General features: G+C 36.6%; 1 protein-coding gene across 2 annotated transcripts in view; it reads left to right on the top strand.

The window, feature by feature from the left end:
* ITIH2 (inter-alpha-trypsin inhibitor heavy chain 2) overlaps nt 1–26,577 on the top strand; it is a 519,026-nt gene that overhangs the window by 4,057 nt on the left and 488,392 nt on the right. For both annotated transcript variants that reach the window (XM_044088359.1, XM_044088358.1), the window contains exon 2: nt 17,747–17,833. In XM_044088359.1, the coding sequence (XP_043944294.1) occupies nt 17,747–17,833 (87 nt within the window). The remainder of the gene's footprint in view (nt 1–17,746; nt 17,834–26,577) is intronic.

The following is a 26,577-nucleotide window of genomic DNA, read 5'->3' as shown; positions in this document are numbered from 1 at the left end:
TGGCTTCCAAACTTTGATCTACCAAAAGGGGTTTAAGAACTAAGTGGCTGCAGACTTAGAATGTTTGGAAGATAATCCAATTTAAGCATAGCTGTTCAATGGTATGCATTTTATTTAAACAAAATAGCTTAAATAATTTTATAAATAATTTTGTGGTACCAGTTAAACAGATAAGAGAGCTAATAATTTTGTGCCATGAATCAAATGAATGAGATGGCTAAATAAATTTAACTTGCATCTAGTCTGACAGCGTAAGTGATTCACGTGCAAAGATACCTGTCATTGTATGACCACTTATTCTTTTATTTATTCTTAACAGTAAGATTCTAGGCTTCATATGTAAAAGGTAAGACATCCAAGAAATATCCCCAGATACTTGCTTATTTCATTGCAAGGTTGTAACAGTATTACACCTCCTGCAAAATCCATGTCATCTTTCAAACATGCCTGTAACATTCCATGTGGTTGAGAGGGTGGCCTAATGGTTAAGGTGTTTGCCTTACAAACACAAAGTGCAGGGTTTGAGTCTCACAAGGGATAATTGGCTAGGCTTAAAGTGGCCCACAAGAGCAGTTAGCTTAATATGAATCTATGTATGGCAATGTCAGCGCACTTGCTATTTTCCATAGGCCTGGAAAAATGCTAAAAGTTAGTAGTGTATCAACAATATTCCATTAACATTATGACAGTTAAGACATCGCAGGCTTTTAGGAAAACAAGACAGATTCTATTCAGTCATGGTCTTTCATTTGTTGGTATACTTTAACTCATTCTCTCCAGTACAGCTCTTTTGAATGTGTACCTTTAACTCCCAGTCGGTGTGGCTTGAGCCTTTAAAAAATGAAGTTATTACCTTACAGTTCTAACAAATACTCATTGATAGAGGTCAGATATCAATACAATTGTGTTTGTCATCATAGATGCTTCAAGATAAATTATTCTGATACCTTGTATGTAGCATGGTTCTGGAATTATGAATGCAAATATGAACAAGCAATATTTGAAGCCTAGAGCCATAGTGGGAGGTAATAGCAGAGGCAGAGTTAATGGAATTTGTTATCATCTGATAGAAGTACTGACTATTGAATGTATTCTACCGAACAGATAAATACATTTTCTGCTGTATCAGTTAATGGATGAATAACATCTGTGAGCCCACTGAACATTTCTAGAAGAAGTACTTGACACATGTACGCTTGCATTTTAATATACAGTAGTCTTCTGAGCTTCAACTTCCATAGAACCTTTTTCCACTTTCTGTAGAACTTTATGCTTTTTCCATTAGCCAGCTCTTTGTACATGTGTTTTTATAAGGACAAATGTTATCCATTGATTTAGACAGCTAATCATTTGTGTATACTCATGGATATTTCTTCTGCTGTGTGAGAAGGTTCAGCACTTGTCTGAAAGCTAAATTACCATCTGACTGTAAAATAATTGTAGGCTAGTTAGTCTGAGTCACTTCCATATGTAATAAAACATGACATTTTGCTTTAGAACTTTGAATGACACCAGCACAACTGTTTACATTACCTTCCTTATAGACAACATGGTTGTAATGGTACAGTGGTCATTCAGGTTCTGCTGTCTTTATAAAGTCATATTGACTCTGTTGAGTCAGTTTGTACAGTTCCAGTCAGTTATGGTTTGAATGACTAGGAAGTGAATTAGGTGTTCCTGCTTCAGTTACTATCTGAAATAAAATAGTTACCTATACTCTCTAACTTAATATTAGCCTCCCTTGAAGTGCTAAACTCATCCAATGTAACCACAATTTGTTTTAAAAGAAAAGATAATAAAGTAGTGAAAAGAACAATAATGTTTATTAAGACATATGTCAGGGCAGAAAATAAATAATTGGAGAAAGCAGATTGATATGCTAAGTGCATTCTCATGTTGTGGGCTGTTAAGAGTTGTATGAAAGAGAGACATTGTGGTAGCTCTAGCTATCTTAACGATCGGAGAGAAGTGCAGTAGTAAGTAGAATTGAGAGAAAATGTGACACATTTTACAATTTTATTGTAGCAAGCTTCATGTTTAGATAAGAGTGAGATCCGGAGATGGGTAAGGATATGTGTGCCATATAGTATGGAAGGTAATAGGTATGTGTTAGCAAGAGTTATTCTGGTGGATAGGTTAAGAAAAGAAGAATGTCTGTACAGCATGCCTAATTTCTGGTGTTTGTTTTAATATTACTTTATACATGGAATCAGGTTTTAAGTTTTCATCAATAATTATGCCTAGCAGCTTAGTGTAAGGGGCTGCTTCAATGAGAGTGTTATTTAAGGAATGAATTTTGAAATGTGGTTTAATTACTATTTGCCCTTTTGGGAGAAAAAAGTGTGAGTTTTGTTTTGTTGTGGTTAAGTAACAATTGGAAGTTGTTTAACCAGAGTTCAATAGATGAAAAATCTTCTGGGGTTACGAGTTGCAAGCCAGTTAGGTTATATGATGAGCAAATAATAGCTGAGTCATTAGCATATTGGATTAATTTGGATTTCTTAGTGGCTAAAGAAAGATTATTTATAAAGATGTTGAACAGAAGGGGCCCAAGGATGGATCCTTGGGGAACCCCTATGATGTTTGGTAGAAAGGGATAAAGACAGCCATGCCACTTAACTTGACTGTTGTCTGTCTGTTTGTAAGATAACTTTTGAACCATGCAAGGGAAGATGATGTCAGACCAAGAGAGGAAAGTTTGTGTAATAGCTTAGTGTGTAAGATTGTATTGCATGCCTTAGAGAGATCTAGAAATAGTGCAGAAATGAGTTGAGAGTCCCTACCATAATTTATGGTACCCATGAAGGATAAGAGAACAGTTGATGTGCTGTGATGTGGTCTGAAACCATGCTGTGTTGGGGACAGTAGTGTGTTATGGACAAGATAATTAATGAGTTGTAGATGGATACATTTTTTCAAGTATTTTGGACAAAGGTAATAAGGACTGCAATGGAGTGATAGTTAGATCAGAGGAGTTACCCCTTTGTGTAGTGGGATAACGTATGACTTTTTCCAGATGCATGGGACATATGATTCAAAGATTGGTCTGTTGTTAAGAATAATTTCTGGGTAAGCTATGGCATCTGCAGCAAACTTGAGGTATTCTACAGGGAGGTTATCTGCAGAGGCTGAACTGGGTGTAAGTTTCAGCAGAAGTTTCTTTATGAAGTTGGTGAAGACTAGTTGGAATGTAAAGGTTAAAGCAGTTGCAGTAGGACATGGAGTGAAAGCAGTGTTTATACTCGTTGTAGAAGTATTTGAAGCAGGCAACTGATTAAAAGTGGGTAGATTATTGGTATTGTTTGATACAAGAATGGAGATGCTGTTGATGAAGTGACAGTTAAAGAGATGGCAGTTTTACTAGGGGATTTATCAGGTAAGGACTAAGATTAGGTTTTGTGCCTGGTTTCAGAGGTGAGTTGATTTATGAATAGAATTTTTGGGGGGTTATGAGAGGTGTTAGTTTGCAGGTTGGTACAGAATTTTTTAGCAGTGGAAATGAGATTTTTGACTTTGTTACAGAGTTGTTTGTAATTTAGTAGTTTGTCAGGGGTTTTGGATTTTTGCCATTCCTTCTATGCTTTGTCTCTTAGTGACATTAATTGTTTAATGGTACATGATAGCCATAGGGCCAACCAATTAGTGGATTTAAATATACTCAGAAAGGTCTGTATATTGAAGTTTGTAAGGTTATGGATAGTCTTGTATACATGTGCACTAGAAGTATGACTTGATATTCTAATGGTATAAGATGGCAGGTGATCACTAAAAGTGTTAGGGGTTGGGAGCGTGGCCTAATGGTTGAGGTGTTTGCCTTACAAACACAAGGTGCATAGTTTGAGTCTCACAAGGGATAATTGGCTAGGCTTAAAATGGCTCGCAAGGGCAGTTAGCTTAGTACTAACCTATGAGCCTATAGGACATGGTTGGTTTTGATTCTTTTAGTCCGAGTGGGAGCTAAGCTATTCAGAATGGTTAGGAATTTGATATTAAAGAGATATACAGCTTCATCGACAGGAAGCAATTTTAGGGCCAACCAATTAGTGGATTTAAATATACTCAGAAAGGTCTGTATATTGAAGTTTGTAAGGTTATGGATAGTCTTGTATACATGTGCACTAGAAGTATGACTTGATATTCTAATGGTATAAGATGGCAGGTGATCACTAAAAGTGTCAGGAAGGGTACTTGATTGTGTATACTTACTAGAATCCAGTCTAAGGTTGAACCTTGTGTGCTGTTTTTGTCAAATCTTGTAGGGGTTGCTACTATTTGACAAAAGTTGTAATAATTTATGGAGGCAGTGGTAGATGTAAGAACTAACCAATTTATGTTGACACCACCAAAATTGTTTCAAAAGAGATTTGTAGAAATCCAAAATAGGATGTTTTCAAGTGAATGGATGTTTTGACCTAGGGAGATATAAATGACTACTATACACAAATATGAGTTGTTTATTTGTTGGATAGTTATGAGTAGTTCAGCATTATCAAATTTAGGGATGAAGCCAGAGTAATTAGTAACAGTGAAGAGACTATTGTAAAATAAGGCAATTCTCCTTGTTCTTTTATGTAATCTGTCTAGTCTAGTCTGATTAAGTAATATTCTGGGGGGAATACATTAACTGATGCACATATACAGATATACCGTACATTGCTTAAGACCACATCTCCTCTTTTGTACTTTGTCTTGTCATTTCTGTCCTGACTGAAAACCTGAGAGATTGTGATTTGCATTTCTCCTTGCATTTCATTATTCTTGTAATTGGAAGACTACAAATATGATTTCATAAAGGCTGCAAGGATTTAACTATGAACATAAGGGAAACTTTTTTCCTTGCAGTTTACATCAAAGATGAATATATGATTACAGTTTCTTAGGATTTAATAATTATTAAATGAAGACTCATCTGTTTTCAGTCAATTACCCATTTATCTCTCCATAGATGAATGTTTAATGAATGCTTCATTTTGCTCTTGTTTGTTTCCTTATGCTTGTCATAATTTTAAGAGCCTGTTAAAGAAATTCTTCATTTGTTAGTACATAATTGCATGTTTACTTATGTTGTTGTTAGCTGGTGGCCCAAAGTCATTTTCCCAACTCCTGCCTGTATCTTGTCTGTTTACCTTTAGGTCTATACAGATAGTCGACAGGTGTGCCAGATCAACAGTCCCTTGGTAGGGGAATATTCCCTTTCTTGGGAATTACACAGTCTCAAAGTTATTATATATAACTAGTGTGTGTGTGTGTGTGTGTGTGTGTGTGTGTGTGTGTGTGTGTGTGTGTGTGTGTGTGTGTGTGTGTGTGTGTGTGTGTGTGTGTGTGTGTGTGTGTGTGTGGGGGTAGGGTAATGTTTATCTTTTTTTGAGTAATATTTGCATGCGCTGACAAGCAACCTTAGCACATGCATACAAGGAAGTTGATGTTTCTGTTTCTGACATAAATTAGTTTAACTTCAGGATATCAACATTCGTGCTGTAAATCATGCATACATATTATACAGCTACATATGTATATATGTGTGTGTGTGTGTGTGTGTGTGTGTGTGTGTGTGTGTGTGTGTGTGTGTGTGTGTGTGTGTGTGTGTATGTATGTTAAATGAATCTGCAAAAAGTCTAAATAAAAGTAGATACGATACATAAAGTACCAAACATTTTATTTATGTATACGCTTCCTGAAACATGAAGTATTTTTATATACTTTTCCCAAGTCATTAGTTAGCTAGACCAAATATCATGCAAACGCAATGACACAAAAACAATGCTATAAAATTATTATTAATCTCCAAATACAAAATGCTTGCAAAAAATTGACAGCAAATCTGAAATAATCCTTACCTCACAAGAAGAAATACTTCACTTAACCAAGCAAAATGATAAAAAACTCTTAACAACCAAAGTAAAAAAATAAAGTGTATAAAAAGTCCTAGTCCTAAAAGGAATGAACTGCTGCCAAACTGCAATGGAAACCACAAATTTGGAGAGAAAAGGCAACAGTACAAAATATCAAAACCATTAAGATTTTAATAAACCATTAGTATAATACAAGGTTCCTTCTCCTCACTTCCTCCAAAAACATACATCCAACGCTACAGCTAAAAACAGTGAACAAATAAAAATCCTTAAGATAAAAATTAAAGTAAGCATCTTCATCCATGATAACCAACTCACCATAAAAAACATATACATAATTCTAAGTACATCTATGAGCAGAACTCCAAATCTCTTCTTACAGTACCTACCATACAAGTAGTTCCTAAGATCAGCAATGCCAGACAGTAAACCCATAAAGAAAAAAATAAAAATGGCACATAAAGTAAAAATGTAACCCCAACAGTAAAGACACTAACCTAGACCCTCACTCTCATCTCTTCTTACTGACTGCAGATTTCCAAATGAAGGGAATAACCTAACAAAAAAAAAAAAAAAAAAGCTAGAGAGAAAAATTGCCTCTTCTCAAACCAATAAAAAAATTTCAAAAATTCAGCCCCAAAATACACACACACACACACACACACACACACACACACACACACACACACACACACACACACACACACACACACACACACACACACACACACACACACACACACACAATTATTAAGTTAATTATAAAATTGAAGAATGACCTTAACTTAAATAACTTTATATCCTACTCTGTGAGGACCAGACTACAAATAAATATCACAAAAGTGTATTTATGTTATGTGAACTGCTTCATTTTTCAAGTGTAGCATCTAAAGTTCAAACTTCACAGCAAATTACATCAAGAAAAAGACAGAACCCACCTCACCTTTTCTTTCTCCTGATTAGGAAAAGGAAATGGAAATAAATTAGCATATTCTGACCAGATTTCTTTACCTATGCAGTATGAAATTAATGAAGATGAAGGTTCACCTTTAGGGCGGCCATGGTGATGCAGCGATTAGTGTTGCTGACTCACAGCAAGAGGTTCTCCGGTTCGATTCTCGGCTGGGGTGCCTTCTGTGCAGAGTCTGCATGTCCTCCCTGTGGTCGCGTGGGTTTCCTATGGGTGCTCTGGTTTCCTCCCACACCCCAAAGACATGCTGTAGGTGGATTGGACTCTCTAAATTGGCCCTAGGTGTGAGTGCGTGCATGTGTGTGCCTTCTGTGGAAGGTTGGGCACTGGGCTGGCAACTTGACATTGTAAAACTCCACTGCCAATCATGAGCGGACAGGTGATCCACTGTGGTGACCCCTAACCGGGAAAAGCCAGAAGAAGATGAAGGTTCACCACCATAAGATGTAAGAATCAGGGAGGCTGTAAACCTCATGAATGATCATTAACACGGTCCTCAAAAACATCCTCACCAAAGGAGATATATTTTCATCTAATGAACACTATGCAGCTGAAGATACTAGTCACATTTCTTTTCACTTTCTCTTTAAACCAAATTTGTAGAGTTTTTCCTAGAGCCTGATCATTATCAACTAGTCCTATAAAAAAAAACATTTATTTATTAAATCTTAGAACAGCACAATAATTTTTGCAAAAATCGAGGTGCAGACTCTACAAGTATGGATTTAGAATCACATAAAATATCAATAATCACAAACAGATCTACGGACCTGGCAAGAACATAAGGAAAGCAGAGTAGTAGATTTGGGTTGAGAAAAAGGTTTATACATCATCTACCGGTCCCTACTTAGGATCACAGGATACAAATAAGCTTATATCTATAAAGCCATCAAAAACTTGCCTATTACCTTTGCAGTGAGAAGAGTAGACTAGTTCTTCCAGAAAAAAAATAATTCATGAGTTTGTATTTTTTCTATCCACTCATTAAGGAAGACTTTGAAGACAGCTAGGGAGGTACTTTGCTTTGTGTGCATAAGGTTGTGTATTCCAAAGGTGGTGGAGACATTGAGAAAGAAATGTATCATGCAGGTAAGTGTAACTGATCTTACAACAAAGGTTTAAGTCTTTTGATTTCAAGTTTATTAGACAGTTTTACTATGAATGTGAATAAGGTAAAAAACATAGGATCTTTCATGGCATGAAGCACTTATTAAAGATTGCTGCTTAAGAGCCTGTATGAGATGGAGAAGAAGGAACAGAATTTCATCCTGTGGGGGTGACATAACTGTCTTAAACAGGAGTTTTTTTTTCATTAGGAATCTTTTGATAAGTCATACAAGGTACTTAGTTAGATGCATGCCAAAGGAGGCCTTGTATTTGATGATGGGTGCAATGAGGAAGGAGTTCAGAGAGACAATTACATTCTTTATTCTAGATCAGATCCCTGTCAGATAAGCTGTGTGCAGTAGAAGGACAGCCTAACCACAACTGAGACATGGTGCTCAAAAGAGAACTCATTGTCTGTGCAGAAACCCAAGTCTGTAATAACAGAATCTGCTCTGTGGGGAGTGCCAACAATGTATAACATGAGGTGTCAGGGTCTTTACTGCAGGTAAATATGCTGTACATCTTGTCATTTAGGATAAGTCTGTGGCTAATACTCCAAGCATGATCTGATCTAGGCTCTGCTGAAGAATGTGAATATCCTGTGGGAATTGATAACTGCACCTAATTTGCAGTCATCCACAAACTTAGTCACAGTTGTTGAATGACTTATTTCGTTTCCAAGGAGTAAATGCCAGATAAGGGAGAACCCAAGACTGAACCCTGTGGAACAGTGGTTGTAGAGCCTCTGTGGTTAGATGAGATACCTCTTACCTTAACAATATTAATTCTGTCAGTAAGTTAGTTTGCTAACCAGTAGAAAATGTAAGGGTTAGCACTGAGAATGTTGAAACTGTCTTTGAAACCTCTGCCTTTGGAAAGGTCACGGTAGGCAATTTGAGCAGTCTAACCCTCATTTAAGGCTTGCATGTCTTTGTCAATGATACTAACTACATTGAGTTGACATGATTTGCCTTTAGCAACCCTAACTTGATTAGGATCAAGGCTTTGCAAGTTTCCTACATCATTGTTAATTAGTTCTATGATCACACATTTCGCAGCCTTGTGGCTAATGCTTGTAAGAGTAACAGGCCTATAATTACTGGAGTCAGACATGAGGCTACCTTTGTAGAGTCATATAGTTGTGGCAATTCTCTAAGGTTCAGATACATAGTCTATGGAGAGGCAAAATTATCAAATGTGACATTATTATTTATTTATTTATTCATCTGACATTTGTTTACTAGGAAAATCTGACTGGTCCAGAAAGTACCCATTTTCAGCGGAGGCCTTTGGGGAAAAGCTCCACAATCACAATTTTTCAAAAATCAAGTCCAGACATTTTTAAATCATGAAGCATCATGTTACACTATAAAACATCAAACACAGATATTTTAAATCACAAAGTACCATGTTACATTACAAATGATGAGTGAAAAAATGTAATGAGAATAAAACCTCAAACATATGTTTCATAGTAAAGTGCAATAAAAACAGCAACATGAGTTGGAGAAAATATGTGAGGAAAAACTCACTAGTCATTGTTTGTTACATAAAGTAGTATGTGAATAATGAGACCTGAGACAAGTATAACAATATATTTTAAAGCAATATAAGAGATGATATGATTAGAGACAGTGAGGGGAAATTGACAGATGTCTTAGAGATGGTGTTCACATTATGGTTATAGAAGGAAGAAGGCCAGAGAGAAGGAGCTTATAAGATGAGTGCAGGGTACAGTGTCTTCAGGTACCTCAGGTGAGTAGGGAGGAAAGAGAAAGAGGTAGATTATATATAATTATGATTCAAAGTAGTTTAGGGTGGTTAACAGTTTCAATTTTTATTTTATTATTTTAAGTTATTTGAAACATGTGCTTCCGATTAAGGTATTGCTTTGGGACAAATAATATAAGTTTGTTTCTTTGATTAAAAAGTAAGTTAAAAGTTGTTTAAGCCAAGATTCAATGGCAGTGAATAGTGTATGATCTGTAATTTTGCTATGGATGGCGAGTCAAACAGATAAGAGTTGAGTCGCTGTTGTATTGTACAAAAACGGTAAGAGTAGTATCAGTATGGAGTTTATTTATAAAAATGTTAAAAGGGGCCAAGTATTGACCCTTGGGTTTCAGGGGGTGGTTTCCTAATTCCAGTTTAATGTTGCACCTTGTTATCTTCCAATTATGCCTAGAAGCTTTGTAAAGTGCCTTGCTCCAATATTTGCAATAGAAAATTCACATATACCCTCATCTGAACAACATTTATGCAACTTCTTTAGACCTCTTTAGAGGTATTCTGTCACATTTAAAAATAGGCTACATTTTCTAATATCAAGAAATGAAGTATAAATCCTCTTAAATGTAGACATTTCTGTGCTCAGTTTTGAATACAAAAGCATATATATTCTCCCTTTTTAAGGACATGATTCAAATGAAGATAGAATATTTCAGTTAGATAATAAATACAACAGTTGTTATAAGCAAAAGTGCTGCTGAAGGTTTGATGCCTTCTGAATTTGTACTGGTTCCTCATACAAGACATCAAATGAGAAGGATTTAGTGGTGCTTAAATAATTCAGGGAACCAAAATACATGACCTCTAAACTACATTTTTCTTCTACTACCTTATTTAGTGAGAGAGTTCCAATGGTGGACTTAAAAGAGTTCTTCCAGCCAGGGTCTTAATTTCCATTCTTATCTCATCTACCATATCAAAACTAATTAAAACACCCCTGTTTAGTTTGCAAGAGTTTCAATGAATAAACGTGCTGAGCCTTCGGCTTCCATCCTAGAGACAAAAACACATAAAAACAAAAGACATACATCTGGTTCTGAAGTATTTCAAATGATTTCTGCAGCAAGATTCCCCATCATTCACAAACAATACCACAGTTTTGTCTTATACGAGGAAACAAGCGTAAACACGTAACTCTAATAAGTTATGTAGAGTTGCAATGATCTAGGAGAAGGCAATTAAGCTATTCTTTGTTATGTAGGCCTTTTGCACAAAACAATATGGCAAGTTCCATTAGCAGGAAGATGTCAATCTCTCAGGAGAAGGAATGGCCAGAATCATATTCTTGGAAGTGAAATAAGTGGGTTGTTTAAAAAAAAGGATGGATTTGCATCAGACCTAAAAATCAATTTCTAGACTGACTAATCCTATGCAACAGATGTCTTCTCAATACCTTGGACTATGCATAGATTTATGCTGGATAGACAGATTTGTCTTACAGAGGTTGCCTCATCTTTGGAACAAGCTTCCTATTCATGTTAAAAAAAGCCCCTCAGTGGCCCTATTTAAACACAATTGGGCAATTGGATGGGTAACTGGAAAATCACACTGGACAGTCTACCTGTGTCCCTCTTGGACAGGAGCAATAGCTGCCAATTTTAGTGCCTGCTTGAACCAGACACCCTTGGAAACACAGGTTGAACTTGGCTAGGCTTGCCAGGGCCCTGGGGCCATTAGCCTAGTAACCTCCTATGATCATATGATCCTACAAGTGTCTAATTACAAATATGCAGTTAAAGGGAAAAAAAATAAAGTAGTCACAATTCTTTCAGATAACTTCCTCTTGGCTGAGACAGTTATGGTTTATATCACTCCTGCATAGTAAGCAGTTAACTCATCAACATGGAAAAGAATTAAATTCAAATCTCAAATCTCTCAATGAACTTGTCAGCTTAGTAAACAACAGTCTGATACCTAACTGCTGTTTCTTTTCTAGCCTATTGGTGGAGGGGCTAAAAGACTAAATACAAGAAAGTCCTCCTTATCAAAGTGTACAGGGCTCATTTTTGTCAGAAGTGAAATATTAATATAGATACTGCTTCTGTCCTTCATGTTTTACAGTACCATGTATCTTTTTAATCCATGATGCATTTATTAATTTATAAAAATACATATTTGACTATTTCTGTGTGTTTACCTGTAGAACTTCCTTTTGCTGGGAATATGGAATTTAAAAAGCTTTTGAAGGGTATCCTACAGCTGAGACTCCTAGACATCCAATGACTATAGCTTGGGATCTGAATTTAGTTACTTTAAAATGAATATTACCTACTTTTGAACAAGTCACATTTAATGATCACACAATCTTATTGGTGAAGGCTGTTTTTCTAGATTCAGTTACATTAACTAGAAGATTTTTTTACCTCTAGGCATAAATGTATAACTAGTCATGTAATGACTCTCACAATGACAGGGTTTCATAAAAAATAAATGCACTTTTACACCTACAGTAGTATTGAAATTTACTTTGAATCAATTCACCCAGCCTATTGTTTCCTTCCCCAAACAAGGAACCAAAGGGAAGAGAATTTCTCACTACAAACTGTTCTCAGATGTGGGAAATGGGGCCTAGCCAAAATGAATAACTCAGGGGTACTGCTGAGGTAACAGACTTATATGTGAAGCTAATGATAAAACACAAGCTCAGTAAAACCCAAACAATAATTTATCACAACTAAAAGTAAAAAAAAAAAAAAATTGAGACTTGATTTACTAAACCACCCAACCATTAAATACTCAGAAATACACCTGCAATTAATAAAACAAGTAATTTTAGATTTTTCAAGCCTGATATTCCCATTCCCATTAGTCCACCCAGTTACAAATACTCCTGTGACTTTATTTAAAATAAAAAAACCTAAAATGTTTCATAAACAACTCTTATATTAATGTGTATAAATTATGCGTAATTCATGCTGAGCTTATTGACAGTACTCTATTATCAGTACTTGAACTCTGTGCTGCAAGTGGTGTACAGCTTGATTAGGTGACTGCACATGTATGGAAGCATACCTGCGCATCCTGAATGTAGCCATAGTAGAGCTTGCAAGGATGCTTCTGGGTGGTGGGGTTAGGGCATACTCTCTGGCAGAGGTATGACATGGCAGCAGCAGCCCTGATCTCTACACCGGCCCTATACATGGGACGGGTTGAGCTCAGGGGAGTATAAGGCAGGTCTGGCAGACCGAGTGAATATGGAAGGGAGCTGGCAACAGCTGACCATCAACCGCTGGGAGGTAAAACTAATCCCAGCATTATTAAACAATTTCATAATTCCTCTTAAATTGAAACCATATTCGATTGTACAAAAACAAGATGTGCTTTTTTAAATCTCATTTCTAACTAGCTTTGTATTCACTGCAGTAGGCCAAATCTACACCCACTCAGAATGCCAACTTTATCCATACAATGAGGAATAACGTTATGAGGATATTGTTTATGTCTAAGTCTTACAATAATAGTGTCCTCAATTACTTTAAATTCAGTATAATTTGTAGTCAGCCTGTAAGCTCTGACCATCTGGAATACAGATACATTATAAAATCCATATGGTAGATGTAAACTAATAACATCAGACTAAATTTTACTATGTCCCATCTTCCAAATAAATCAAGTCTCAACCTCACCTTCTATCATTTTGAATATTTTAACTTTCAGAAATTGAATGTTGTCCAGTTTCCTTTCAAAACTGAAAGTCAGAAGATCAGTGCTGTCATTAGAGTCCTATTACATAATAAAAATATCAATAAATTGATTATAGAATAAAATATTGAATTAATACTATTTTTTCTTAATAAATATATTCTCGATCTCTTTGGTACAAATAAAAACTGACATCAGATGGACTCAAAATGAAACATACTGCTGTAATTTTAATTGATACAATTTTACATTCAGTGTAATATATTATAATTTAATATTAATTATAAACACATACTATTCACTCTGGATTTAGAGTAATTAGAAACCTACTTAATAATTTTCCTCATTCGTCTACCTTCATCACATGGAATGGCAGTATATAATGACTTCTTTTCAACCACTACCAAAAATAAAATCACACATTGTATAAACCATTGCCTGAACAGTTTCAAACTGAGGATGAAAATATTTGTCTCCAGGATTCATAAATAAATAGCATTAGCAAAGTGGTATGCTATGCAATGATTGAATTTTTCTAACATTTTTGGATTCATGGAATGGATAATGTCCATATTAATTTAAACTAAATGTTATTGCACTTAGGTACAGTAACATTTTGTGTAGCTGTACATTTAAAATATATGCATTCCAGTGTTTATTTCTTAACAGAATTTGTCACATTAAATCCTTATAAAATGTCATTCTGCATGAAAACAATATAGAATCAGAGAGTACTAGCTGGAATATATTTAATGAGATAAAAGCAGTTATTTCAAGATTATGTTAAGAACAATCCTTATTGCTGTTTCCTGTTTGTTTCATTTACAATGATTAAATCTACTGACTGTCTAAAATGAATTAGCAGTCTGCTACAGTGGATTCTGTCTTAGAAAGCATTTAGTCCACAGATACAGATAAAAAAAAAATACATTTTGGACTCTGCCTTCCACAATCCCACAATTCAATATAGAGGATGGACTATGCTTCCTACACACCTTCCTCAAACGTTGAAACTCAGAAATTGTCATAAACTTGGAAAAAATGGCATCCTTGGGCTATATATATATATATATATATATATATATATATATATATATATATATATATATATATATATTCACTTTAGAACACTGAAAGCCCATAACACTGAAATTCAAAACATTGAGACCAAAATCTTGAAAATTCAAAACATTGAAAACTTAAAACATTGAATCCCATAACATTGAAAATACATAGGAAAGCAACATGTACTATAGTCCAGTACAACTACATACAACAACATATAAAAAACAAACCATATTACACTTCTTCAAATATAAGCAGGGAGGCAAGTCACCCTGCACCCCCCCATACCCTGCTACTTGAATATATAAACTCCGAGATTGCACTACATTACACTAAGATGTGTTATGTTGTAGTATAGCAAGTAAGAAAGGAACCTGACTAAGGCTACCTATGAAACTCCAGTAAGTATTGAAGAGATATATAGTAATCTGTAATGTTTTAACAGTGAAGTAGTGTTTCTAAGCAAAGGTTGAGCATAGTTTTTTTTTACAATTTAAAGATGCAGTCATGAAGGGTGGAATGGTATGTTTGTCATTTTGTTCTGTGTAGTGCGATCTCGGAGTTCATATAGTTAAGTAGCAAGGGGTGTGGGGGGTACAACCCCCCATAATGGGGGATGCAGGGGGGCTTTCCCCCTACTTGTGTTTGAAGAAGTGTAATATGGTTTGATTTTTATTTGTTTCTGTATGTAGTTTTGCTGGAATATAGTACATGTTGCTTTCCTATGTATTTTCAGTGTTATGGGATTCAATGTTTTAAGTTTTCAGTGTTTTGAATTTTCAAGATTTTGCTTTCCTATGTATTTTCAATGTTATGGGCTTTCAATGTTCTAAAGTGAATCCATGCATATATATATATATATATATATATATATATATATATATATATTGCTTATAACAACACGTTATGCACTAGAAAGCCCACAACTTGGTCTTTTGTTCAGTCATAAAATGTACAATGCTGCAGGTAGCAAATGTGATTAGAGAGAATGAAAGCAATATACTTTTGATTTATTTCTCCTATAGTAGTTATACTGAAGAAAACAAAAGTTTAAAAGAATGAAGCTGTAACCTGTTTTCAGATTGGTAATCCAAAACTAGTGTCATTGTGTGGTCTTTCCAAACCCATCTGAGGCAATAGTGCTCCCCTGGGACTAACATCTGAAAATAAGGAAGGAAAAGCCAATTACACTGGTAGCTTCCATCAAATTCCTGCTCAGTGTGCAGTGGAATTGTCATAATTAGTATCTTTTCTAAAAGATTTTCTCTAAAAGATTAAAATAAAAACAGAGGACAATCTAATTGCTCCTTAATGTTGTCCTGTTTATTGAGGTTGCTCATGAGCTCTTTCATCCAGTGTGCTTCATCAGCCAGGTTTTTAGGGATCAAATTATTCTACATTTTCATTTTAATCTTTTATATAGAATCTTTTGGAAAAAGTACTAATTATGATAATTCCATTGCACATTGATCAAAAATTTGAAGGGCTCTACCAGAATAATTGGTTGTTTTCAGATTAAGTGAATCGTGGCAGTTTTTTAACAGAAAATGGACATTTTTATATGTTTCTTAAAATCAAGGGTAGAAAGGTCATCCTGTTAGTATAAAAGCAGAGAATAAATAACTAAATCATTTATAGGACAACCTTTTTGTAGTTCCACAACACTCAAATTAAGCAATCAAAATTAACAGGGCTGATTGGAAGGTCTACATTTTTTTAAATCAACATTTGTCAAATTATGTCTCCCTAAACATAGCCAATTGGATCTTAACAGAATAAGAGTGTTATGTATTACATCATCTGCAAAACATTCTACTATGTTCTAGAAAGCAGTTCGTACAGCTCTTAATGTCTCTTCTTCACCATCTTCTACCGGCACCACACTGAATTAATGCATCAATAAAAACATAATTTAATATGTTTAATTCAACAAATGGTCATCAAGCTGAGGTAAGCATGGTGCCAGCTATTAGTCCATGTTATACTTTTTTAGGAGTTTCAGTGGAGGATGTCAGAGTGGGCACACAGGAAGACTGGCACTGCTAGCTTGCCATGTATGGCAAGTTACTCATCATGTACGTGGTCATCGACATAGTAACCCTGCTAGGAGAATATTTATGTAAGGTAAGGGTGCTAAAGCATGCTAAATGGGTGATTATAAACATATGACTCTACTTGAGTAGACCAAAATTCCATTTAATTGAATTTTACTTAACCAAGATGACAATACTGTGAAAGGAGACAGTTGACCAGCATGGGGAAATTTGCCCTTTTCTCTCTATAGTGCGATCTCAGAATTGGTATATTTAGGTGGTGGGGTATGAGTGGTAAAGCCCCCCCCCCACTTGGGTGGGTTTGACTTGCTTCGATGTGTTTGTTTTTTATGTCGGCCAACTGCCTCCTTTCCCGGATTAAAATTCTGGTGATGTGAACGTTCGTTAAACTAAGTTTTCGATAATGTCGTCGTGGTTAAGTAAAATTCAATTTAATGGTATTTCAGTCTACTCAAATAGACCCAGATATCTATCTGTATATCTATATCTATATGTATATATATATATATATATATATATATATATATATATATATATATATATATATATATATATATATTTGCATGTTAGCATGCGCATATTTTTGATTCTGTACTGAGCTGGATGTAGCTTTACACGAGATTATTTATATATGCATATGTATATATATTAGTTCTTTTGCTGAATCATAATTTGATGTATAATGCTCCAATCAGTTATACTCATGCAAAGAACCCTGATTGCAAAAAAGTCCAAAACATAATCTGAGGCTCAGGGTTTTCCTATTAAACTGGTCATTAATTTATCAAATTCTGTTTGAGATTGTATTCATACATGTGACAACACAAACCTATCAAAAATTCCTGGATTTATTCCTTTTTACAGTATTCTGATTCAAATTCCCTAGCTTTCTGTGTTCATGATTAATGTGCACTTACATTCCAATTTAAATTTAAGTACAGTGCACTGGGCTGCTTAAAATGGCCCCTCTCCCATTCCATATTATGTAAGCAAAGCAATGGCTAACATGGGATTAACATAAAAAAATAGTCACTCTACAAACTGAGCATATAGTGCCCTTCGCATAGCATAAGATTCAGGCTTTTGAAAGATAAGGAACTATTTTGTTGTGTGTGATACCCTGCTACTATGCATTATATTTCATATCCTTACTTTTGAAGAGAATGTATATTGTAATTCATGAATGAGTGTTTCAGACAATTTGGTAAGCTTCAGGTCCATCTCACATTTCAAATGCACAATCATTTTTATTTTTGCTTCTGTTTTAGGAATTATTTGGAAGTGATTCTGGTGTAGGTGGATATTCGAATTTAAATGGTCCTCCTCAAAATATTAACAGATATGAAAGACAAAAGGTAAGTATGTGTTGCTTATCTTCTTTCCAATAGAACATATCAGAATCAGGGAATGATAGGCTCCAGTTAAATGTCAATCACACCCAATGAATGAAGACATGTCAGTCATTCATTTCATTTCATGTCATGACTACTTTCTAGCATAGAAGCTATCACCTCTGCACCGTTCCTCAAAAAAAAAATATTGAGAATCTTGAAGCACTTTCAGTGTGTACATATCATGCTGTTACTTAATTATCTTGCCAAGTGGTTAGACTGTCAAAGCATCCTCAATGTATTAGGCAAACTGCAATAAGGTGACAATATAGAACCTTACTCAATGCTGTCCCTATCCATCTCTCCTCTTAAGTTCTTTTTTTTACATCCTTTTTTTGTCCTCATTGCCACTGATCTACTGCACCTGTACCTTTCCTCCATGATCTGATATGCTTCCACGTGTATATACCAGTGAAATCCTGTAGCATCCTTAACAACAGGTAGGTCTTCACTTTGTAGAAATAGTAGTTCACGGCATCTTCCTTGTGAGATCACCATCTGCATTCGGAGCTGTCAAGGAAGCTAGTGCCATTTATGATGCCGGGTGATGTAGAATACTAGATGTACATGAAGGGAAAATGTAATGGAAGTATGGATTTATGTTAGAATATCAAATGACCAAAAGATTGTTGTTGATAATGTCCATCTCAAATGAGTAAATTGTCACAATATGGAAGCACCACAAAAGCAAAACTAAAAATATCAACAACACATGTTTTTGCAGGAGGGCAAGACCCCAGCACCCCCCACACCCCCCGCTATTTATATATACCAACTTTGAGATCACACTGCACCTGACACTGGGCAAAACCCCAAACCCAGTTGTACCACAATCTTGCACAAACACCCACTTGCTCTGTGTGATATATTTAGTTTTGCTTTTGTGGCACTTCAATATTGTGCCCTTTTGCTCATTTGGAATCAGTGGTATGAACATTGATGTTTTGGTTATTTGATGTTCTTACATAGATCCCCTAGGTTTAACATGTGTGTGACATCAAGCTTATCATTGTAAATAATGACACCTACTCCATGCCCCCAACTTATAAAGAAATGTTAGGCTGATTTGCAATCAAGTTTCAAGAACTGGCTTCCTCTGAAAAGCATGTAATCGCAAGAAAACATATATGTCGTTGCTCCATGTAAGAGTGAGATGACATAAACTGCTCATTTTCTGCACCCTCTTCCTCAGCCTCTCCCGTGCTCATGCCACTAATCATACTTGGGTCATTTATTTATTTAATATTTGTTAACTGGGAAAGTCCGACTTGGAACAAAGCCATTTTTCAGCAGAGGCTTGGGGAGAAATGCTCCAATTACATGTCTTTGTAATGTGAGAGGAAACCCACATAAACACAATGAAGACATGCAGACTCTGCACAGAAGGCACCCCAGCTGAGATTCAAACCAGAGAACCTCTTGCTGTGAGGCAACAACACTACCGCTGCACTACTGCACCCTCATCTAAGTCAGAGTCAGGACTCCATCCCTGTAACCCATGTAAATGGAGTCTAGACATCTTTTTTGAGCACACATAATCAATGGTTGTAATTGAAGACCAGTCATAATTCTTTTAATATATTGAGAGTTTTAGCACCTATTTAAAAATATTTGTGTGGCATTATATGGAGTGAAACAACTTTTAACGCTATTGGGAGTAGTGTTTCAGTTAATTTCTTTCTGCATTTGCACAGTAGCGCAAAGTTCATTGCAGGGGGAGGGATGGCATAATGGTTAAGGTGTTTACCCTGCAGACACAAGGTGCAGGGTTTGATTCTCAAATGGGGTAATTGGCTAGGCTTAAAATAGCCCACAAGGACACTTAGCCTAGTACTAATCTATGAAGCTATGAAGCTCTTCAAGGTGCTTTCCAGTGCAGCTCCCTGGTGACTGCCACCAGCATGGCAGCAGGAGTTTTGGTTGTTTTTACAGGAGAAGGTTCTTAATTAAGAAACTGGTTACATGAAAGTCTACACTCATGTTCAGATCATAATCACAGTTTACTATCATTTTGTTGAGGGACACAATGTTTTTGAGACATTTCATGGACTCAAATGGCTGAAAATGTGAATGCCGTTTTTACCATATGCCGAATATGTTAAACATGATGTTCAACATTTGAACGAGTTTGAATTTTGCTTTAAAATCACCATTAAACTGAATGGTGATTTTGCAAGAACCACTCACCTCCGTACTTTCAGAAGGCTGTGGTTTGCTATTTTTACCAACTGCCCATGTGAATACATGATTTTGAAATCCACATAAGTGTCGTTCAACAAAATGAAAGTAAACTCATATCATTACCTTCCATGCACTTCAGATATTTTAAGTATGTAGCCAATAGGAATAATGTTTACTTAGCATTACAATTATTTTCTTTTCTGCAAATTATATTTTCTTTAACTTATTATAAAGGGAGTTGGCATCATGCATTAATCCATTTTTATTAAATCACTTTACAAGGACAACGTTGGGTTTAAGATGAACAGTATCCTTCCTTACAACTAATATTGTTATAAATATAGTTTGCTGAAAATAAATGTTGGTGGCTATTGAAAACTACTGTCAGGCATTGTCATTATTTACTGGAAAACATAATGGCTCGGGAGGGGTGCTTCATGTTTTTATATCTTTACACTGTTGTATGTATTTAAACTGCTGTGCCTTCTTGATTGGCTAACAAGACTCTGGCCAAGTGATGATGGCCTGCTTATATGTTTACAAAAGTAGAGTACTGATCGACATGGGCCTTTTCAGACTAAGCCTAGCAGTACTGTCTAGTTAAGTGACTTGTAACACTGGGCAAACACTGACTGAGGGAAGTAAATCCTGTACCACCAGAAGCTGCTTGTTAACAGCTCATAGTCTTATTCCCCTATGGTAACTGGCAGATTTTTGAAATCCTACAAGATGAAAAATGCCTTAATATTCTGAAACCTGAACTTACACAAAAACAGGATGGAAGCCATACCACACTTTTGTTTCTAGAAATAATCCAGACAAGACTGGTGACATTAAAAGAATATTTCTACATATATGTATTCTTAGTTATATTTTTGCAATTAATACACAAACAAGTAAAATAAAAATATCAGTGGAAGGAGACTATGAGTTGATCTAGCCTATCTATGACAGTTGCCCAAAAATTCTTCTTCCTGGCAATCCATGTGTTCCAAGCATTTTAAATGCCCCTTTTGTCTTAGCTTTTGGACTCATAAGAGCTCATTCTACCTGTCTATTATCATCTTTGTGAAAAAAAGTATTTTCTTCTGTCCTGGCTGAACTGTGTTTCCTTAAGCTGGCAATTAAACCTGCTATTACCATGCTGTTATTCACTAGCATATCTGCATCACATATTTTCTTTAATTTCTTATATGTCCATTAAATGTCCCTGTATCACTCTTGTTTAATGGCAAAAAAATGTTAAGTTCCCTTTCTTCCTGTACCATTTCCTCAATTCCCTATACCCAGTAAAAATAAAACAGTCATTCATGAGGAAAAAATGTCAAAACTGAAATGTGGACTCTGCAGGGGTGAGGCAGAATATTTATCCACTAAGCCCTGGTACTTGCACCCCCGAATTATCCTCCAAAGATCCTCCCCAAGATGAATCATCATGCACCTGGAAGAGTCACAGTGGAGCTGTTACATCCTGAATCACGCTACCCCTCCAAACCTTGGTGTCATCTACAAAATGACTGACCACATTTCCAATGCTTTGTGAAAGTCAGCATTGAGCACATTAAAAGGGTTAAGCCTAAGTTTAATTTTTATAGAATGTTACTTACAACTTTGCTTCTGATAGTTTTCCATGTAGAACAATTCCCTGCTTCCTGTGGGTGACTATGAACTGCTACCCACCACTCTTTTTCAAGAAGCTTGTGATGGGGATCCAGGTTGAAGCCTTTGCTAAAATCAGCATAGATCAGGTTTACAGGATTGTCTCTGTTACTCTCCCTTATAGTCCATTAACAGAATCTGATCAGACTATAATGACAAGATAATCCTGCCTTGAGCCATTACTGAAACTGATTAAATATTTCACTCTTGTTTGTTTGTTTGTGTCTTTCGGCTTTTTCCTGGTTAGGGGTCGCCACAGCGGAACTCCGGCCCGCTAATGATTGGCAGTAGATTTTTACATGCTGGCTTGCCTGGCCTAACGCACAACCTTCAGCGAAGGAACGCCCAGTCACGCATGTCACCACACAGAAGATGCTCTGAGAATCGAATGGGTAACGTCTAACTGTGAGGCGACAACGCTACCACAGCACCATCACCACAGTCTTATTAAATATTTCACTCTACTCTAGGTAATTCTTGACCCTTGCTTCAGCTCTGTCTCCACCATCTTGTCCATATCTGAAGTTAGGCTTACTGGACTGTAAAGCCCTTGGATGCTGCTTTATCTGCTGTTGTAAGTGGATTCAATATTGCTGGCTTCTCATACATGGACCACTCCTTTACTGAGCAATCCATTGATGATCTGTGTCAGGGTTTTAACAAGCATCCCAGTAGGATGCTGAGTAGGACCAAGCAGGCTCCTTAATTCTGCAAAAATGTCTGCATTTTGTCAGCTGCTGTCAACACAGTTTTCTACTACATTTCTCTGCCCTGCCCTCCAGGAGTGGTATGCAGTCCTTTTTTTCCTTTGGTGAATGCCACTGAGAAGTATTTATTTAAAATGGTGTATTTCCAAGTCTCTTTGCAGTTGTTCCATGCCAGTTCCTCTATTTCCCTACTGACTTGTGTTCTAGTTTTCATTTACCTAATGACAGCATTTACCCCTATAATGCCCACAGCTAGTGCTTCTTGCCAGTTCTTCTTTTGCATACCTTATGTACTTTTCTGTCTTGTTTCTGTAATTGTCCAATTTATTTTTTATTTATTTATCTGTTCTTTGCTTACCAGATTGGTCCCACTAGGCTAATAGCCTCTTTTCAGATGAGACTCAAGGTGGTATTTATACTACTAGGGTAAATTTGACCAGGGCATCGGGAACGTCCCCTATCTGCATGTTGTGCAGGAGACACAATAACTGATTTACTTCCTGCTTCCATTTTGGGCACAGAGGAGGCCTGGAGAAGCAGTGAGCAACATGACAAGTCTGTTCGTGTGTGTAAAGAGCAAGGATTCAGAATCCTTGCAAGCTTTAGAGAGGTCAAAAGACGTGTGACCAAGGATAGATTAATGGCAGTTGAGCTGTTAGTGAAAGCACTGGAGGAGCAGAAGGCAATTGAGCCTTACAACAGTTATGCTGAAATAGAAGGAGAGAGAATCATTGCTGAGAGTGGGAAGGCGTCCAAGATTAGGAAGAGGTATTTCAGAGGCAGTTGTTTGAGGAAGAGTGCAAGAGTCATGGTAGTTGCATTATTACAACCCCTCTAATCAGCATGGTTGTGGGATGTTGTGCTTCAAGATTGAATTACACAAAGTAAACCAGAGAGTGGTGAAGTAGCATCGTGGGCAGACATTATGGAGAGAGTACAGGAGGAAGAAGGTACGGCAGTGTTGAGTAAAAAGATGTATGGAGACAAAATAAGAGAGGGAGGGAGAAAAGAAGAGAAGAAAGTGCCACAAAGGAATAGAAAACAGTTATATATCAGCAGCAAAGAAGATAGAAGCCTGGAAAGGCATGACATTTGGGATAATATAGTAGTTTGCTTGGGGATCTCAACAAAAGAGGTAAGATTGTTTATACCTATTAATAAAGACTCTTATTGTGACATTATTTTTCAATCATGGCTATCTATGGAAAAGTTTTGGGGAAAATATGAATTATAAAGGAACTTTAATTCATGGCACTTGTATGTGTTTCAAGCATATAATAGGGCATAAAAGAAAATACTTATTCAATTTCACACAGAAGTTGAAAGAGTGGCATTAAGAGACTATTAAAGATGTTTTGTAAAGACGTGATGGACATTGTAAAAATATATGAAAGCATAGGTTTATGGACTGAAGGAAGGGTAAATAATGTGATATTAGAAATGGAAAATTAAAGAATTGTTCATATACCAAATCTGATAAAGTTGAGGAGAATAGAGGGTTTGTAAAATACCAGGGACAACCAAAAACGTGTTTCATTGCTTTTTTTTTTTCCTGAAAAAAAATGATTACTGAATTAATGAATGTTCATAGGTCCATACGTTGGTACTAGGCTATCAGCCCTAGGCCCTATACAAGCCTAGTCATAACAATTCCCTGGCTATTTCTTTCCACAATATTTACTTCCCTGGACCCCTGTCTAGTAGGGTGACTGTTGTGAATCTCCCATCCAATCATCAAGGTTCCTTTTGAAGAGGGCCAAAGAGGTGCTCTGCTTGACATGTATGGGCAGTCTATTCCAGAGTCTGGGGAGTCTCTGGGTAAGGAACCTATCCCTCCAGCATGTTTTGTTCATTGTGATGACAAGGTTTAGATCCCTGGAGCATGTGGCTCTGAGGAATTGGGATTTCTTTAAGTGTAGCATGTCCAAAAGTTCTGGGTTTGACATGGCCTTATATGTTAAGCAGAGATTGCCTCTGAGTAAATGATATGCGACAGAGTACAGCTGGAGTTTTTTTAGATGGTCAGCATAGGGCATCTGCTTTAGGCCTGTGATTATTTTAGTGAGGTATTTCTGCGGCCTTTCCAGTTGTTGCAGATATCTTCAGAGGTACATACCAAACAGGGCGTTGTATTCTATAATGGGTCTAATGAGGGATGAGTACAGTGGGATAATGACCTCCTTTTTTCTGGATGAAAAGCTCTTAGTGATGAGGTATGACACATAAAAGGATTTCCTGACTGTTGTGGCGATGTGGTTATCGAAGGTGTGACCACTGTCCACCTGTGTCCCTAAGTCTCTTATCACACTTTCAGTGTTTAGTGTACTGCCATCTATGTGGTAATTCACGGGTACATTTTTTTCTCCAAAGGGGATAACTATGCATTTCTTGGCATTGAGCTTGAGCCCATGGCTCTGGCACCAAGCATCTGTTTCTGTAAAGCCCTTTTGTAGAATATCCACATCATTTGGGGATTCAATAATGGCTCCCAGTTTGCAGTCATCTGCGAACTTTGTTAGCCAGAGTCCCTTGGTTTTGGCCTGTACTTCAGAGAAGTAGATGCCAAACAAGAGTGGTCCCAGGACTGAACCCTGAGGTACTCCACTTGTCACTTGTCTGGATCTGGATTTGGAGTCGGCTACTTTTACAGTGTGGGTTCCGTCAGTAAGCCAGTTGGCAACCCATCGAATGACATTGAGATTAATGCCCAGCTTAGTAAGTTTATCTATGATTCCAGAGTAGGGGATGGTATCAAAGGCCTTGGCAAGGTCCAGATAGGCTTACCATCATCCACAGCTCTGGAGACTGATTTGAAGAAGACAGTCAGGTTCAGGAGACAAGATCGGCCCTTCACGAACCCACACTGAGTGGGGTCCAGTGTTTGAAGGTGCCAATGTCTTTGTTTATAAGTTCCATGATAACACATTCCATGGCCTTGCAGATCAGGCTTGTCAGACTGATGGGGCAGTAGTTGCCAGGATCCAAGGTGGATCCCCCCTTGTGAAGTGGGATAACTGTAGTTGTGCGCCACTCAGTGGGCATGAAGCCTGAGGTGAGAGTATGATTAAACATTACAGGTGAGGTGCCAGTTCATTTTGTAGTATCATGTATTACACAGCCTGGGATGTCGTCTGGTCCCATGGATGCTGTATTCTTAGCTTTGGAGAGTGCATTTTTACCTGTGTGGCCATTATTACCAGAATTTGGCAATCTTTCAGTATTGTGATGGGCCCTTTAGGAGGTGAAGTTGGCACTGAATCGATCTGCCAGGATATTGGCAATATCCTTGGAATCAGTATATTTAATGCCATTCTGTTGTAGCTCAGAGCAGATCTGAGGATTGCCATTTAGATTCTTGACATAGCTATAGAATGCCTTGTGGTTGTCTTTGGAATCTTTGGCAATTTTATTTTCGTAACTAGCTTTGGAGGATTTTATGAGGGATCTCAGCTTCTTACTGAGGCTGGTAAGGGAGTTTTTTGCATCTTGGGATGTTCCTCTTTTCTGAAACAGTTTCCTCCTTTTGTTGTAAAGTTGTTTATGGCAGGGGACCACCAGATTGGCTTTCTTTTTTTGGAGGAGAGCCTCTTGGTTCTATTTGGGATGGCACGATTCATGCATGAGTGGATGTGCTTGTACAGTGCCTTAGTGTAGGACTGTGATAAAAGAAAATGTTATATTGGTGGAAAAGTGGGGCATGATGCTCAAATATGTGATTTAAAATTGGGGCATTTATGGATGGATTATAAGCAAAATATATGAGTATTTAAAAGAGGATGAGAGAGATTTAGATCTTGATCAAGAGACAGAGCTAAATGAAATAATAGAAATAGAACAAGAAAAAGTGGAAGCAAACCAGATAATGACTAATAAGAGTGAGATAAAGGAAAGTAATATAACTAAGCAAAGAAAAAGTGATAAGCAAAGAAATGAAAGGATGTCAGATATAAGTGAAGAAGAAATAGAAGAAATTAATTGGTGAGCAGTGAAAGGAAGGAAAAAATGACAGGAAAATTAGTGAAAGATGTGAAAAGAGCATTTCTAGGGTAAATATAAAAGAGAATAAGAAAGGGAAGTTTTTTGAAGACAGTGTGAATAATATAAAAATGTATCACTGAGAATATTAGCAATAAATGTAAATAGTATTAAAAATATATAAAG

The sequence above is a fragment of the Protopterus annectens genome, chromosome 11.part0 (genome assembly GCF_019279795.1).
Source record: "Protopterus annectens isolate FY-2018-M chromosome 11.part0, PAN1.0, whole genome shotgun sequence".
NCBI classification, from domain to species: domain Eukaryota; kingdom Metazoa; phylum Chordata; order Ceratodontiformes; family Protopteridae; genus Protopterus; species Protopterus annectens.
Note: the sequence above shows the minus strand (reverse complement) of the source record. Positions and strands in the feature narration are given on the sequence as shown.